Source organism: Alnus glutinosa, chromosome 2 (genome assembly GCF_958979055.1).
Source record: "Alnus glutinosa chromosome 2, dhAlnGlut1.1, whole genome shotgun sequence".
NCBI lineage: Eukaryota > Viridiplantae > Streptophyta > Magnoliopsida > Fagales > Betulaceae > Alnus > Alnus glutinosa.
In genome coordinates, this window is record NC_084887.1 from 24,991,384 (window position 1) to 25,010,401 (window position 19,018).

Sequence of the window (19,018 nt, forward strand, 5' to 3'; positions counted from 1 at the left end):
TTGAGAGAAGATGGTCATTTTCTGAATTGGTCATCCTTCTGGATAAATGCTATGCTTTAATTTGATGGACATACAAATACTGTACATACAGATATCTCAACTTCTCTCCACATCCCCCTTTTTTATCAAAAAAAAAAAAAAAAAAAAAAAAAAAAAAAATCTCCCCTCCATATTCCAAGCTAAACAAATGGAGAAGATTAAAAAAAAACGCCCTCTCCTTTTCTTTGATTACTACAGAGGATCTTCATTTTCATTTGCCTACAATCAGCAGAGGCAGTGAGCTACAGCTTATCAACAATGTCGAGAAAATCACACACAGGCAGCATAACTGACCACTGTATCCTTTAAAAAGTCACACTTCATGAGCTGGTGCTGAAGATCTTGCTTGTGACCTTGACTCCTCAATCTTTTCAGCCACCTCGGCTACAACAAGCCTAGTTAGAAGCAGCCCTGCAATTAGAGCTGCTGCCATCAACATGGTGAAGACTGCAGTCCAGCTAGTACCAGAAATATAACCTGTTAGTAAGGGTCCAATAGCAGCCCCAACAGAGCCAGTTCCATCTATAATCGCCGTCACCGTTGCCAATGCCCGGGAATTCCCTTCCAATGAACTGTGGGTTCCCAAGTCAGCTGATACAGCCGTTGTGATAAGAGCATATGGCCCATTCACAAACAGGCCAGAGATGAACATAAGAATGATATTAATCGTCAAGGAAACGTGTCCATAGCTTCGATAGAAGAAGAGAGCAGGGATGGCACAGTACATGAAACTCGCAGCTGTTATTGCTCTTGCATTTAAGCGATCCGAAATGTGGCCAGCTAGAATTCCTCCAACTACACCACCAACATCAAACAATGTAGACAAGTTTCCGGCGGTTGAGCTAGATAAATACTTGCCATCAATAGCTGCAAAATGAAAACAGAAAAGAGTGTTAAAGATGTTACTTTGTAGCTGAACAAGAAATTTTGATAATTGATGAACTCAAGCATGTATTCAAGACTACATGTGAATAATTTCAGTTGAAATGAGACTAAAAACATCATATAACAAGCTGAAGGAACCCCTGCAAAGAGTGGATTTCCATGACATCAAAGGATACAGTCATCTTTCTGTCAAAGGTTTAGGCATATCTTAGTTACATTACAAAAAGTTTTGAGAAGGAAGAGGACTTGGGGATGGGGTTAAAAGTCTTGTCAAAAAATTGTTGGGTATGGTTGAGATTTGAAACTATGAGAGCCAAGGGATCAAGCTAAGTTATAGAAACTCATGTACTGCACTTAATCACAATCTCCCTTCTTTTTTTCCTTTTTTACCACAATAATCAGAATAAAAAAAATGTCTGCAGATTTAACCAAGTCATAACACTTAAAAAGCAAAGAATCTAATACCTGTATGGGTAAGATAGAACGGAAGCCAGTAGAGAAATGTATAAGCAACCAATTTGGCAAAGAAGAGGCAAAGAGCAAAGGGAGCAACTCCCGGAATTTTCCACGCTTGTATGAACCCCACAGCTCTCTGCTTAACCTCCGTCTCTGACTTTAACAAAGGTTGTGCTACTCCCTCGCCAATTTTCTTGGGAGAATGGAGTTCATCATCATCTCTATCAGCTCCAACAGACTCAGGATTAACAGGCAATAGAAGAAAAACCACCAATCCAATGAAAGCAATCATGAGACCGGGCACAACAAAGGACCAACCCCATCCGTAGCTCAATAGAGCAGAAGCAACCAGAGAACCTGTAATGTTCCCAATGGAAGTATGAGCATTCCATATACCCATAATTAGCCCTCTCTTGCTCTTTCCAAACCAGTTACCAACCACTGCAACCACTGAAGGCCATCCAGTTGACTGGAACAAACCGGCAATCATTTGGACTATCAAATAGTAGATAAAACTATGTATGTTTCCCCAATAACCAATGCCAAAGAGCGAAGTAAACAAACCAGTTCCCACCATTCCCACTGTTAAGAAGATCCTTAAATTCATTCTGTCCCCCAAATGTCCAGAGAAGTACATTCCCACAGCATAAACTGAGAGGAAAGCAACATCGAGTTCTCCAAGCAAGGCCGTCCCATCTGATCCATTAAATGGAGCCCAACCATCTCCAAGCATCCACGAAAGTCTAGCTGGTTCCTGCAAGTAAGTTATCCTCCATGGGTAGAGCTGCAATCCCAAATCTGATGATTGGGGATCAAGGGTGCTCTTAACAATGCTTGTGGTTTTTCGAGTGGCATGGTAGCTCGCGTATGCGAAAAATGTTACAATCAAAACAATGGCTTGGTAGGTTTTGAAGGAAAGGGTGGTTCCGTTGATGTATTCTAAGAACCGGATTCCAAGGGGCTTCCTATGGTTGCTCTCAGGCGTTGGTTCTGTCATTGAACCCATGTATCAATTCTCACTCTGAAAGAGGTTAAGCGGAAGAAGAGGTTTAAGTTCTTCTTATAGGTTCCACACTCTGCAAGCTGGAAATAAAATAATAAAAATATGAGATTGCATCTAAAAAAGAAACTCTGAGCTATTCTGTATTAAATCTAACAAGAGATTCATCTGAGGAAATCAACCAATGCTCAATAAATTGCTACTATCCAATAAAATACAGATTGGCAATAAGTACTTCAAATTTCTACATAATGAGTTGGGGACATGTTCAAATTGACTTCTTGTTCTTTTGTTTATTTTTATTCCCTTTTTCCTTTGATTTTGATGTATTCAATTAACAATTTTCAAACTTTCTTAAGCACCATTTCTCCAGAAATTTTTAAACCCAACTTCCTAACTTGTTTGGGATTCATTCCAAAACATTTTCTCCAAAAAAATTAATAGTTCAAGAAGCTCAGGGGAAGCCAATGGCAACAGGGGCTTTTAGAAACTATATAAGCTAGAGCCTCTATTTTCCTTGCTTTTTGATAATTAAATCCTCTACTTGTAACAAATTGAAATCGAAGTTTTAAGTTAAATGAATTTACAATCACACAAATAAACTTCAGTTGTTTCATACTTTTAAAATCACAAACTAAATTTACACGGTGAGGAAATCTATACCTGAAACAAAACTTTAAAAACAAGGTTTTAGAAACAAACTCTTAAGACGAAAAAAAAAAACAGAACCTTTCAACAATCGGAGTGAAATTCATAATCTTTCAACCCCAAAGAGTGGTCCTTGAAAATTTACCCATTTATTAAATTTGCTTCCAGATATTATTTCTTGACAAAATCAACCCCCACACGCCAAAAAAACAAAGAAGTACAGCAGAAAAAAATTGAAACGGTAAAAAACGTATAAGAAAATCAAAATTTCCAAGTCAAATGTATGTCCAAAAAAAATACCCATCAATCAAATTCCGACCCTCGACAATCTTACCCAGATAAAATCGATTTCCCAACCCCAGAAAATTACTAGAAATTCAAATAAAGATATGCACAAAGCTAAATGGTCAAAGAAACTTAATTAAAACCAAAAAAAAACTTGAAAATATATTCTAGAAAAAAATACCTCTAAGCTTAGCTGAGCTTACTGGACAGCTTGCTTTCACTTTCTCTCTCTCTCTCTCTCAGACAAACACAGAACTCTCTCGCTCTTTCTCTCTGGTCTACGCTGCTTGGCGAACAACAAAAACAATTCGTCAAAGCCCAAAGCTTTTTCCAACGCCGAGCACGTAATGAATTCTTTTATGGTTGATGGTTATAATATTTTATGACTATGAAAGTACTATAATACCCCTGCTCTTCCTTTTCATTGCCTTTGACAATACTCTCTCCCGCGTTACCATACTACCCTGAAATGACAAATACACCCTCCAGCATTCAATAGTATCGCTTTTTTTAATTATTATTATTATTCTTATTTTTTTCCTCTTCGGAGTATGGGATATATATATATATATATACTATAAAAATTGTAATTTAAGATAAACGAAGATATACACTTTGTTTAAGCCTAATCAATTAGATTATAGTAATATTTACAAGATTCTCGTATAATTAAGATGATGTAATACTTAAAATCAATTTTTGAACTAATAATTGTAAAAAAAAATTAAATAATAATTTTTACTGTTAAGTCATTTCAGGTCATCCTAATTATATAGCACAGAATCAATTACATAACAGTCTACTAAATAGCATGTTAGTATAATATTAGTTTTTTTGTGATTAGTTACTTGTATAGAGTTGCTTCTCGTTATTAAAAAAAATATTTATACTTTATTAAATTAAAATGTTTTTATCTTTTCTTTCAAATTTTGAAACATGACATATTAAGTAAAATCAATTACTGTTACTTTTAAGGGGTCAAAATTAGCAGTGCAACCTAAATGGTTGTAATTTGCAAGAATAATCGGAAGAATAATCGGAAAATGTCCGTGCAAACTAAATGGTTGTAATTTGCAAACTTGAACAATGGAATATGCTTTAATTTAATTCATCAAAAAAAAATATATGCTTTAATTTGGCAATGATGATTTACTTTAAAAAAAAAAAAAAAAAAAAAAAAAAAAAAAAAAAAACAATGATGATGTAATTGTAAAGGGGTAGATTATCATTACGCCTGCGCTATCTTTTGGGGGAAAATCAAAAAATCCCTACTCAATCCTGCTTCTTCTTTTTCTATTTTTATAGGTCAAAATTAAATAAATGGAGATATCACTAAAATTTCTCTTTTTTTTCTTTTCTTCTTTTTTTGTTTTTTTTCAGAATTGGTCAAAATATATTAATTAAACAATGTGAGTATTGAATTGCTGCGTTTGGTTACTTCTAAGACTATTTGAATATAATGCGAGATTGTCTGAAGTTTCAGATTCCCTTGTACTATATAATATGCATTACAAGACTTCTTCTTCACGTGTATGATTACTTTAAAATATATATATATATATATATATATATATATATATATCTCCAAATTGTTATATAAGATTTCCTTAAATGAAATAAAATTCTATAGAAACTTATTTACCTACTTTTTCTTTCCATGAGCTTTTATTAACTTTGTAAAACTAGGGATGGTCAAAAATTCGAAATTCCGCCTCCCGACCCACTGGTCAAATTCCGACAAAGGCGAATCAAGAGGAAAAAATGATTTTAAATTTCCAACCATGTCGATCCGACCCAATTACATAAAATATATATATATATATATTATAACAATTTTCTCTGCCATCTCACGAAGCCACTGCTGCTATTCACCTATTAATTAATTAATTATTATTATTATTATTATTATTATTATTATTTTTTTTTTAATGTGTGTAATCTTCTCTCAATCTCTCTTAATCACTTGTCCCAACTTCTTGAAGACAAAGAACTAGTGCAACCTCGCTTTGGCCTCCAACTTATCAATGGTGGAAATTGGCAAAAATGACCTCCAACGGAAGGATGTCAGAGGTCATTCCGACATTTCACCTCCGTCTCTTTTGTTGTCAAGCCCTAAAACTTACACGTGAGGAAAATGGTAAGAATAGTAATTAAATAATTAAATCAATAATTTTTTATTAGTTTCAACTTTTAAAATAATGGATGATTTAATTCACCCAAAAAAAAATAATAATAATGGATGATTTAACAAAAAAAAAAAAAAAAATCACGGATATCCTTTAAAAGTTCAGATCCAATCCCTGGCGGCCTTTAACGACCAGATCCCTGTAGGCTGTAGCCTGTAGGTTGTAGCCATCGTTCCTTCCAAAATCAGGAGGAGGATGACTGGGGGCCTGAAAATTTGAGAAACTTCTTGCTTGGAGCCTTGGACCCAGAGTTTGTCCATGTCCGTGCAGAGGGCCCATCCCATTTTTTCAAGAAGGGCCCTATTAAGATCACCTTCCTCAAGTTCTGTTGTGTTTTGCCTCCAAAATTTTTGCTGGATAATTTTTTGTGATTAGCTTAAATTATAAGTAGTATTTTATTTTTAAAATATTTTTCTACTAATTAATAATTACACAAGATAATTTTAATTTTTTTTAATAATCAAAATAAGGACATTTTCAAAATACTTTGATCAACTTTAATTTTTCATTCGACATAACTGTTAAAATTAACGGATGTAACAAAATAATAACAGATAAACAATTTAAAGAGCCAAATCATTGCATTTGTCAGTTCTTCATGCTTCATAAAAAAAAAAAATAACTATTACTTAAAAGAGCTAAATAATATTTAAGCATTTTGTTTTGTAAAAAATTTAAAATTAAATCTGAACTCTTAAAAAAAAAAAAAACAAATACACTGTAATTTTTTTTTTGAGCACTTAAAAAAGAAAAACAAATGGTAAAAACCGACAAGCAAATTCCATTAGGTTTGCATTAGATGCCCTCTCAGCCTCTCACTCTCAAACTTTCTTTCTTTTCCCATCTCTTGCAACCTTGCTCCTTGCATGTGAAGAACGCGCAACCACTATCACCCAATGGAAAGAAGAATAAAGTGATTGGATTTGACGTAAATACAGACTTTTGAGAGCGCATGGGTCCCGCCAAATCTGACTTTTCCAGTAGATATCTGAGCCGTCCATTTATCCCTATTTACATCCGACGCTCACGATCCTCCATTCACAAGTTTACTCGCGAGGTTAAAAGGGCATTTTCGGTTAAATGAATGAAAGTTTACAAGCTCCACCGCGGTGGCAAGGTCGTAGTTTCACCAGATCACTAGGGCTACAATCGTCATTCCTCTAGTTGGCTCCACTTAGCGCTTAAAAAAACGCGGCGGGGTGGGAAAAGTATATTCGGATATCCCAAAAGAATGAAAGGAATGATTCCAAGCGTGCACCGGATATCCGCCCAAATGGGCAAGGCCCACATGTGCCACGTATGCGTACGAATTTAAATGACGTGGAGAGATTAATGGTTGATGTTTAAGAGCATCAGCATTGAACTCTCTAATTTAAACTTTTCACTAAATATTAGAGAAAGTTGTCAAAAACACTTCTGTATTGAACTCTCTATCCTTTCTCCAAATTACCTCATGTCAGAAAACCTCTCTAAATTTAACCCTCACAATTTTTACGCCATTTAATAAAAAATATCATTTTATTCTGCTTCCCGCATTTTTCCTTGCCTTCCGTCTTCCCTTCCATTTCTCTCGAGTGCCTTCCGTCTTCACTTTCTCCCCATTTGCTCAAAGAAAGTCTGGGAGAACCTTGTGAAAATCTGGATCTGGACAATATAAATCCGGACGTTCGTCGGTGGTCTCCATGTCCTCTACCGTCCAATCCCTCCCCCTCCTCACCTTCTTCTTCCTCCTCCTCTCCTCTGCGTTCACCTCCGAGTCAGATCACAAGGTAAAGTTGCTCTCTCTCTGTTCATCTACCTCTAGTTCCTCTCTATGATGGAGGCAGAAGGTTCTGTGCGTCTGTTTATTGAAAAAAGAAGGAAAGAAAAATTAAAAGCAGCAGAAAAAAAAAAAAAAAAAAAATCAGTGAAGAATAAGTAGTTTCGATTGTGCGTTTCATGGTTTTGGATGGTTTGTTTGTAGGGTGTTCATTTTTGGGAAGAATCAAGACTTGGTGGAAAGGAAATTGGGGATTTTACTGGGAAAAAATTCATGGGTCTGGTGAGATTTGGGCTAATTTGTGGAACTTAAAAGTGGGTAGGTGATAATTTGGGGGTTTTGGGCATAATTTTTGATCTGTAAGTTTGATTCTGTCTCTTTTCACTTCTACAAATTGGGTGTTATTATGTTGGTGTTTGGCTGATTGTGGTGGGATTTTTTTTGTAGGAAAATTTTATGTCCATACAGTTAAGTTGGTTGGTTTCAAAACTAATAAAAAACAATATATAATTAAAATAGATAAATATTTAGAGAGTTTGATGTAGGAAGTGTTTTAAAAGTAAGAGATAAAATAAAATAAAAAAAGTAAATTGTTTAGGTTAAATTTGAAAAAAAATTTGGAGAGCTTGACATGGATGCTCTAAGGAGCTAATTGCGCAAGCACTCTGCGACACGTTGCAAAGGCATACTAGGCTGTGCAGTGAATGCTTGTCGTAATCAAGGCAATCAAAACGAATGGGGTTTTTGTTCGAAGGCCCACTGAAATTTCCTCGTCCGGCTTTTTTTTTGGAACGTTATTTGCCATTTGGGGCTGAACTGCCTTTGTATTATTGCATTTAATTGATGGCCCGGCCGACCTCTTTTTCCATTTATTTTAAGTTCTTTGAGGTCGCAGTTTTTGGCCAGGATTCAAGGTGTAGTCTATTTTGTAGCAAACTTCATTTTTTCAGGATTGTCATTTTCTTTCCTTTAACATTATTGAGTTGAGTCACAACAAAATTTAAAATTACATCAAAATTGAGAATTAAGGGGGTGTTTGAAAATAAATTAACTCTTTTTTTAAAAAAAAATTAAAATAATAATAATTTGAGTTTGATTCCAATTTAGCTATTAACATATAACCATCCGTGATGGTGGTTTAGTAACCTCAAGAAAATTTTTAAAGTGGTTGGGTATGTACTAGACTGGGAGTTTGACTCTCGAAATGAGAATTCTCAACCCTATTAGTATTAGTTGCTTTAGGTCTCACTGATACTTGATGGGGACTTTATCAAGTTATGACTCAATCGAACTTGAAATAGCATATGTGTTTCAAATATAATGGGTAAAAGATATAGACAAATAAATGACGATATACGAATGAGAGTATATAATTATGGCGAAGAGGTTGATTGAAGAAAAGATTACCGTTGATATAATAGGGTAAACGATAGATTTGTATATGGTGCAAAAAAACGATGCAAATAAGAAGAAATACTTATATATATATATATATTATTATTATTTTTTTTTTGAGAGAAAGTTAGAACTTTCATTACTGGGAATAACATTACAACAGAACACACCATAAAGGCAAACATAATCAACCACCCCAAGGGTGTACAACCAACATGAGTCAAAACTCATGTAACTACAGACAGTTGCTACTAAACAAATCAAGCCAATAGAATGTTGTCTATGCGTTGACATAAAACTTTACTTGAATAAGGAATCAGTCACACATTCTGAGCTACAACCAATGATTAGATTAATACAAGCACAGAGCAAACTGTCATAAGAAACATACAACAACCCAACAACAAAAGATCAACACGGAAAACCAGCGTCAGAAAACACCGTCACCGGCGGCGGCGTGTGGAACACATGCACCCCACCAGGGACCTCCCTCTTCGACTGATGACCGCCGGAGACACCCGAATCACCGAACACCACCAGCCGCACCCTCTAAGTCATGTCGTAGCCCTCACGCGCCGATACAAGGAGTGACCTCCCTGGCGAGTGCTGGCCACGCGCCGAGCAGGAACACACGGCCGAGGCTGGAGGCTGCTGAACCAAAAGAGGCCGGCGACTACCGTGGAGAGGTGCGTGTCTTGAGAAATCCGGCCGAAGTGAGTAGATCTGACTCCAAAGAAAACACCAAGGTGGCACGGTCAGATGCTTCGTCGGAGACACACCAAGAAGCCACTCCCCAACACCAAAACTCCCATGAAATCTTTTGTCAAGGGACTACAACTACCACCGGAAAACTAAGAGGACAAAAAACTCCACAGCCCTAATGGCTGGAAAACATATCACATTCACAATAACAAAACAAAAAAAAACTCCCTAGCCCAAGAAAAGTTAAGAGAGAACCACCCCCAGGAGGGGGAAGGCGTGGAAGCCTCCCCCCCCCAAAAAAAAGAGTAATGATAGGCAGAAGCCATCTTGCCGGCCCTTTCCTACGTGGAAAGGGCCATTTCACGTTTTAGAGTATTTTTTTTAAAAAATTTCAAAATTTGAAAACAAAATCACTGCAACACTCAATTTTCTCATTTTTGTTCCCCGCGCTTCCCTCCAAATTTTCCCTCCCTCTCTCCATCTACCAATTTTCTTCCCACCATCGACCACCAAGCACGACCCGCCACCGCCGTTCTCCACGCACGACCCGCCACCGTCGTTCTCCATCTTTAGCCAACTCCGTCGTTCTTCCAGTTCCGGCTGTCTTCCATCTACGGCCGTCTTCCAGTTCCGGTCGTCGTCCATCTCCAGCCGTCTTCCAGTTCCGGCGACCATTCAAAACCAGTGTAGTACGTCTTCTTCTCTGTAACCAATTTTTTGGTCCCCAAAACCACTACAAACGGCCACCGTCGTTCTCCATCTCCGGCCAAAACCCAACCACCGTGCGATCTCCATCTCCGACAGAACGACCGCCGCCGAGGTCCCCTAGTTCCGGCCCAGATTTCCCCCATTTCCGGCTCTGGTACCGATCTCCCCCATTTTTGCGTTTTTTCAGTTGTTTTCAAATTTGCTTTTTTTAGTTCCTTGCTGTGATTTGTGGTTTTTTGCTATTAGGTTTCTGGTTATAAAATGCCTTAATACTATATGGGGGAAACCCAATAGCAAAAAACCACAAATCATAGCAAGGAACCAAAAAAAAGCAAATCTGAAAACAACTGAAAAAATGCAAAAATGGGGGAGATCGGTACCAAAGCCGGAAATGCAATACGTCACTCTTAATAAAAAAAAAAATTAATATATTAAAAATTTAAAACTTCTTATGTACCGAAAAGATGCGTAATAATTTTATAGACTAAGTTCTCCAAGTTGGAGTGGAATCCGGTCACCTTACTCATGAGGAGATAGATCATTAGAAATGAATTTCTTTTTTTCCTATAAACTAGTTGATTTTAAAAATGATTTGTCCGGTATTGTACTCAATTATATTTCCTTATTTTAAGTGATTTTTTTATTTTTTATTTTTATGTATTTGTTTATATACGTATTGGATGCTAATAATAACATCATTTTGTGTTTAAAGAAATGATTGTTGTACAATTTCAACGTTTTTTTTAAATTAATTATTGAATTTATTTGTTTACATATAAGTCTAAATATTTAATAATTAATTTTAAAAAAAAATTATTAAAATTATAAACGTATCATATGTCTCTTGACTGCCCCCGTTGGCCACAAAATATCGTAATCTCCGCCCAACCAATGGGAAGAAAGAAACACGAAGGAAAAAAGAAAAAAAGAAGCAATTCTAATAATAATACGCAACCCCTGACCAAATCAGCTCCTTCTAAGGTAACGTGAACGACATTGCCTTTTCTTTTATTTTTTTATTTTTTTATTTTTTTTATTTAAAAAAACCAATTTTTTTTTTAAATATATATTTTAAGTTTTTAATTTTTAATATGTTAATATATTTTTTATTAAGGGTGTCACATGTCGCGTTTTTATTAGACTGACGTGACATCCTAACGATTTTTGTTAAGTTTGTGGAAGAAAAACGATTTTACGGAATAATTTGTAATTTTCGCCTATCACATGACCTTATAATTATTTTTTATACCATAATGAGTGATTTGTAATTTAGGCCAATCACATGGACCAATGATGCAAATTTTCCTAATTTTTAAAAGGAAAACTTCACCTGACCCATTTGAATTTTTATCATATTTGCAATTGCCTTCATAAATTTCAAAAACTCTCAATTTAATGTATCAATCTTTCAATTCCACTCCCCCGTTAGGATTTTTTGTTAAATCTTAATGGATGAGTGTCAAAATTCTCAAAATGCCCATCATTTTTTTTAAGGTAAAAAAAAGAAAAAAAAATTGCATGAATTTAACGTTGGTCAGAATTTAATAGAATTTACAAAAACACCCACGCTTGAATCTTTGGATTTATTTATTTTTATTTTTTTTTTAAAAAAAAACATTTTGAAAATTTTGACAAGATTAAACGGATTGATAAAAAAAAAAATAAATAAAACAAATTGAAATATTGATACACTAAATTGAGAGTTTTTTTAATTTTATAGAGATAATTGCAAAAGCAGTGACAATTCAAAAAGATTAAATAAAATTTCATCTTTTTAAAATTAGTGTTGTAATGGGTACTATAACTTTTGTTACAAATTCTTACAAAACTAATAGTTTACGTAACATTTGACACTTATGTTAATCACTAAAATATGAACTGTTACATGATACTTATGGATGGCAGTTTGAGAGAGTAGGTATCACATGATAAATACGTTGACACATCATTAAAAAAAAATATAAATATAATGACATCATTAATACCAATAACATTAAATTTGTCCATTGAATAGTTATCTCCTCGATCTAAAATGTGTGGTGTCTTGTACCCTCTATCGCTCTCTCTCTCTCGCCCCATTTTGCACGCCTGTTTGATGTATCAAACTCAACTCCTCGTCTTTCATAAAGGAATAAAGGAATGAAGGAACCATGAAAGGAAGTTCTTCAATTCCTTGTACTGTATATTTTTCATATTCGATCATTTTCGCATTTTAAATTCACTTCCGAATATAAAAGCTGATGATCATCGCCTCCCTCTCTCTCACACGAACACACAGTTGGGTACCCGCAATGGCGGCTAATATTGCTCTTGCACTCGTCCTCGTTCTGCCATTGTTGCAGCTGGTAAATGGGGAGCATAAGATTGATGATTATAGAGGGAGATGTGATCTGTACGATGGAAGATGGGTTTACGATAATTCATATCCGCTTTACAACTTGAGTCATTGCAGCTTCGTACTGAAGCAATTTGCTTGCCAGAGGAACGGTCGGCCGGACAAACTCTATCTCAAGTATAGGTGGCAACCGTCTGCATGCAACTTGCCAAGGTACCATATTGTTTTTACATGGGCTGGCCAGTGGCCCCTCACCCCGGCCAGTAAAGTTTTATATATATATATAACTTACCCTAAGCTCAATAAATTAAATAAAGTACAAAAAAATTTCCATGAACTTTTTAAGCCCAAATTCAAGCTAGTTCCCCCAAAAACATTTATATGGTGATCATTTGGTGCCCCCAAGAAAATTATATAGAAAAGGCTTGGTCTATCACAGCAAAATTCTTGAAATGAAGAAAAAATAAAGTTTATGGATTTTTTAAATCTAAACCCAAAAACTTCGGCTAGCCACCAAAACTTTCAAAAAATAAAAAATAAAATTTCTTATGATGGCCCGACCGGCCGACCCCCTAGAAAAATTAAACATGACATGATACGTTTTCACCTTTTTTTTTTTCTTTTTTTTTTTTTTTTTTTCGCCTATTCATTACTGTTCTTCAAAGCTTCCTTCCCTCTTGCTGTCAGCTCTTCACTTTCTTTTCAGTTTTCTACCTCCGTGCCTTCACGCGCGTTCTTCTTTTTCTTTATTTTTTTTTATCCATAAAAAATAATTCAAAACCTGAAAAATACATATTACAGAGGACTAAAGTATTGTTGAGGAGATCTCCATATTCGATAAATCATCTTCGATCCTCTTCTCTGATTCTAATCTTCTTCTTCTCTCTTAGCTAATTTCATAGTACTATATTATTTTAGTCAGGTTATAAATAATAGATCGAGTTAACTACTTTATCGATCTGTTCAATTGTATTCATTAGGTCCCACATATGCCATATCCACATTGACAAACAACATAAAACTTGTTAAATTGTTAGGTTGCCAAGGTGGTTTATTGTCTTTGAGTTAGCTTGTCCCATTTGCTTTCGGTAAAACGAGACATTTGACATATTCATTCACACACTTTTGGAGTACCATCCATGACTTTTAGACTAACCGATTAATACATTCACCAATTATCCAAAATGAAGTATATATAAATAAATATTAATAAATCAAGCTTACTAACCCACACTATTAACAACCTAATTAATTCAGTTAAAATATTTGTTTATGCAGGTTCAATGGTGTAACTTTCTTAAGGAGATATAGAAATAAGCGCATCCTGTTTGTTGGAGATTCATTGTGTTTGAACCAATGGCAATCACTGGCATGCATGCTTCATTCAGCTACGCCACATTCTGAGTACAAGTTTGAGAAGACAGGTTCCCTCCGGACATTCACATTCACGGTAAGATCAATTTTCAATGAAAGAAATATAATAAGTTTCGAGGGTTATTTTTGGAACTTCATCACATATTATTATTTTTTTTTTTTTTGTCTCCAACTATTTTGCTTTGTCTTGAAGTTTTAAGGTTATATTAGTATTTTTTTTTTCTTTTTTATCTCCAAGTATTTTTATTACAATCCTAAGTGTCTCACATGGCTTAAATTCAATTTTAATCATGTGTATATAAGCTTTTAGACATCATTCATTTACAAGCCGGTTTTCAATAATGAATTCTACCTAAAGATTGTATCATTTGGTATTAGAACCGCTACCATGTCGAGAATGAGATTGGACGCAGCTCATTGAGTATGAGATCGAATGAGTTGCGGCTTTGAAGTCAAATCCTAGAGGGAGCGACTTATAGGCTAGATTAAAATGTCTTGGTATCATATATGAGTATATTATTAAGTCATTGAATACTGATTGGTGAGTAGATCGACCAAAAGAGAAAAAGCATCATTAGGTCAATAGTGTCGATAAAGTGGGTGTTGCTGTGCACGTTGGCTGCAAAACGTGGTGGTATGTTACGATCCTAAGTGTCTCATATGGTTTAAGTGCAACTTAATCATATGTATATAAGCTCTTAGGTACCCTCTCATTACAAATTGTTTTTTAAGGATGAGTTCTGTTAGTTAAAACAGTTTTCAGACTGGCAACACAAGCTTCTAGAAAGTTTTTGATATCTTTTCCTGTAAAACAGTAAGCTCCGTAAGGATGCTTCTTAGGGGTGACAGCTGGTCCCACTCTGATGCTTTAAGTCAATTCTTTGGATAATCTGTATAAATGCCTTAATAATAATAATAATTTCAGTTAGGGGAATACCTGAAGGTAGGTCTGTATTTATACAAAAGGTGGGTGGAGTCAATTTTCCTCGAAAATGGCTGAAATTAGCTCTCTGATAGTAGGTCTCCACTTCTAAAACGTGGGTGTTCACACAGTCTAGAACATGGGTCTTCGTATCTTCCGGAACGTGGGATTCCACATGTCGGATGGGTGCGTCTCCTTGTGTCCATATCTTGCGTGCCCACGTTTCGAGGCATGATTGTCTAAAAATATGATTCCATTGAATCCTTTAAGATTCAAACTGTAATTAGATTGAAATACAAAAAAACAAACAAACAAACCTATTTTTGAAATGATTGATAAATATATACTAGCATTTCAAATGGTATTGGTCAAGCTCGGATTCAACTTTTAGATCTCTTAATTTATTTTCAAATAAAGTGATATCTTCTATATGAAGCAAATTTGGTGGTTACAAATTAATTAATTAGTAATTAACAAAGTTTAACGTTGTCTTGCATCCTATGTTATAAATATGCATGCAGGAGTACAATGTTTCTGTGATGCATCTATGGAATGCATTTTTGGTCGACATTGTTCCCAAGAGATACGGGCGGGTTTTGACCCTCAACAAGCTTGACACAAAAACATGGCAAGGAATTGATGTATTAATATTCAACACATGGCACCACTGGCTCTACCCCGCAAGGAAACAACCGTACGTGAGATTTGCATAAATCTCTTCATTGTTTTTTATTTAACATAAGTTTTATTTCATCAACAACTAAAATCTTTACTTAATTACTTAATTTAAGTACTCAAATTATAAAAAGTGTCAATTTATGATATCTAACTTTCAATTCTTTTCAATTCAAATCTCCGTTAAATTTTGTCAAAATTTCCAAAATGCCCCTCCTTTTTTTTTAGGAAAAAAAAATAAAATTGCAAGCATTTAGATGTTGGTCATAATGTAATGGAATTTGAAAAAAATACCCATACTTGAATTTTTGAAAATTTTTACAATTTTTTTTTAAATAATAAACACGGGTATTTTGAAAAAAAAAAAAAAATTGGTTTAATTTTAACGGAAAATTCTAACTAATGGTTGGAATTTAAAAAAAAAAAAAAAATTGAAAGATAAATATTATAAATTAACACTTTTTAAAGTTTGAATATTTAATTACAAAATTTATAAAAAATCAGAAGTTATTAACGAAGTTTTCTCCGAAAGCAAAAAAATTGGAAAAAAGGGTTTGAGTACTTTTTGATTTGCATGATAGGTGGGATTTCGTTGACGACGGGAAGCATAAATACAAAGACATGAATCGCTTCGCTGCCTATGAGATAGGGCTCAAGACATGGGCTCGATCGGTGGATAAAAGTGTCGATCCTAGAAAAACCAAGGTCTTCTTCCAAGGAATCTCACCGGATCATTTTAGGTAAGTTATTAAAGAAATTATTTAACAAGAAGTAAAAAAGTTAAGTTGTTAATTAAAGAGTAATTATGGTCATCAAAAAGTGAAAAATAAATTGCCAAAAAGATTAAGATGGAACCATCCACTCGTAGGGGAATTGATACTGCATGTGGTTTCATAGAGACTGCATGTTGTGGGCATAAAAATGATAATATACCAAGACTTGCTGAATTGCCTTGGTGGCATTTTGTGGTGAAACCTCATGCATGTGGGTAAGCCAAATATTCTTTTAAATTACACACATATAGTTAAAAATTATTTTGATTGATTCCTTCTTTAACTTTTTGAGAAACCTCACTTATCTTTCTAATTTTTCATGGCATTTGCATGCAATCACTTCCTAGACTTTAAAACCTCTCAATTTCATGTATTCAAGTTTAAAATGTCACCCTTCCGTTAAATCCTAATGGAGGAAGCTAAAATACTCAAAATACCTCTTTTTTTTTTTTTAATAAAAAAAAAAAAAAAAAATCAAGTTAAGCTTTTCAGTAACCCACGGCCAGACCCGCCTCGTAAAAATAAAATAAAATTAGTTAAGGTAATTTTGTAAATTTTATAAGAGTATAAATGACATTTCACCCATCAACCATTTGATTTAACCTTAAATTCTAAAAGGAATGCTAGAGTTCCTTCTAGTGTTTTTCTGTAAGGACATAAATGTAATAAAAAAATTACATTTATATTCTTCTGGATAACATGAATGCAATTTTTTAATTTTTTATTTACATTTATGTCATTTCAGATAGACATCAGAAGAATACTAGAATGAGTTCTAGCATTCCTTAAATTTTTATGCAAACTTTTAACAGATGGTGCTCTAAGATTGATAGTTTTTAAAATTTAAAAGAGTAATTACAAATGCGATAAAATAAGATAAAGGTAAGTGGAGTTTCCTTAACTACTTAATTTCTTCATGGAAGTGGAGTACTATATATTTTACACAGCAACAAGACAATGATAATAACCTTGAAAGTCAATAATAAGCTAACAATCATAACGTGTTTCTTTTTTATGAGCAACAACTTTTCCATTGGTAGAAGTCTAGTGAAAAAAAAAATAAAAAAATGCTACCATATGTGTTTAGCATCAAATTGAAGAACCATCTGGCATAATTAAAGCACTCAATAGATCAATAAGTAGGTTTACTAGCCATATATAAAGCACTCAATAGAGCAACAAGCAACAAGCAATGAGCTATTTGTTTTCCAAAAAATAATAGAGTTTGTTTGTGCTTGGATTACCTTTTCCATATTCTCATAATTTTACAAGACCCTCCTGGCCTCCCATCTTATATTTCTCTCATTGTTTAACCAGCGAAAGTTATCGGGGGCTCCATAATGGAAAGAACTGCAATGGAGAAGTAAAACCCGCACTTGCAGATAAACATCCATGGCACCAACATCCAGCAGAACTAGCATTGGAGAAAGTGTTGCGTAACATGTCAAAGCCGGTGCACTTGCTCAATGTTACAAGAATGTCGGTACTTAGAAAAGATGCGCATCCATCGGTCTACGGCGTTGGAGGGCATCGTGGGATGGACTGCACCCACTGGTGTCTTGCTGGAGTCCCCGATACATGGAATCAACTTCTGTATGCAGAGCTCATTTAGAAATAATAAGTCGTTTTTTAGCCGACACTATTCAAACGACTTAAAATGAATAGTATATATTAATTTTCTTATTCTTTTTTTTTTCTTTCTAAAAACGACACTATTCGAATGACGACCTAAAACTTATGATTTTCTTTTGTAATGGTATAAGAAATGTTATTTGCCGGCTGCCACGTAGATGTTATTTCTGTTGGGGACAATGTCTTAAAACCCAATTTGATTTGTATGACATTTCGGTTTATTTATTAATAAATTTGCTTATTTTTCAAGATAAATTAACTAGAACATTGGACGTGCTTGTGACTTTAATGTATATGTAGTCCTTAAGTTACATTGAATATAATTGAAGCATGTTAATGAGATTATCACACAGATCAAGGATTCAAGGCATAATACTTTGTTAGTTCGTATACAGTCGGTAATGTAATTGAACATTCCATTTGCTTGTAAAAATACTAACTGCAGCAGCAAGCAGGCTTGGAAACAGTACTGTAGGGAACAGAACAATAGAATCGGTTGGATGGGAGGCCGGTGATGTAAGATGCTTACAGATGATGGTTGGTAGGTGGCTTGTGACTGGAGAAGGCTAGGGTGGGGAAACACAGCAGATTTGGCCTTCAAGATGCAAAAAACACAAGAAGAAGAGAAGAAGCTATAAGAAAATCTTAGAAAAGGAAAAGAGAGAGGTGGGAAAGTAAGTCCTCCGATCCCCAGTCGGCAGTAACAAGGAGATAGAGATCAAAAGTGGAATATAGAAGAGAAGAAACCAAAGGGACAAGAGAGACAAGATGCTCTAGCTCTGGAAAGCTCTCTAAACAGCCTTTTATCATTGTATTTGATAGTTAGTTACCAAGATGTTCTTTCCTTAAAGTCAATATAATATATATGCATTCTCAAAAAAAAAATATATATATATATATGCATATTCCTTTTATAATATCATTTCTCAAACTGCTAAATTAAATAGTAGTACTTTATGATATAAGATTATGTATACAGTCTATATATTTTAGGTGATCGATTGAATTGGAAGGTCTGATTTGAATCATCAACTACACATGCAATTGATCTCAAATTAATTGAGCTCAATGAATTTAAAAATATTTTAAAGATAAGAGGATTATTGTTGGTGCAAGCATACCATTCATACACTTAATTTAGTACACACTTAATTATCTGCCTATATCATGTATTGCCAATCCTTAAGTTGTATATTCCTAGAATATTTAGTGAGAACTTCTTTGAAAAGGCTAGCTATACATAT

The 19,018-nt window shown here is 34.5% G+C and overlaps 2 protein-coding genes across 2 annotated transcripts; one reads left to right on the forward strand and one right to left on the reverse strand.

Annotated features, from left to right (window-relative positions):
• On the reverse strand, positions 1-3,625 carry LOC133861920 (putative glycerol-3-phosphate transporter 1). Its single transcript, XM_062297747.1, has 3 exons — positions 3,495-3,625; positions 1,390-2,463; positions 1-906 (listed from the first exon to the last, which is right to left on the reverse strand). The coding sequence occupies exons 2-3, from the start codon at positions 2,384-2,386 to the stop codon at positions 353-355; spliced, it is 1,551 nt and encodes a 516-aa protein (XP_062153731.1). The 5' UTR covers positions 2,387-2,463; positions 3,495-3,625; the 3' UTR covers positions 1-352.
• Positions 3,626-12,086: 8,461 nt separating this feature from the next.
• LOC133861921 (protein trichome birefringence-like 41) lies at positions 12,087-18,029 on the forward strand. The gene is made up of 5 exons (XM_062297748.1): positions 12,087-12,611; positions 13,677-13,848; positions 15,216-15,388; positions 15,951-16,109; positions 17,460-18,029. The coding sequence occupies exons 1-5, from the start codon at positions 12,304-12,306 to the stop codon at positions 17,752-17,754; spliced, it is 1,107 nt and encodes a 368-aa protein (XP_062153732.1). The 5' UTR covers positions 12,087-12,303; the 3' UTR covers positions 17,755-18,029.
• The last annotated feature ends 989 nt before the right edge of the window (positions 18,030-19,018 follow it).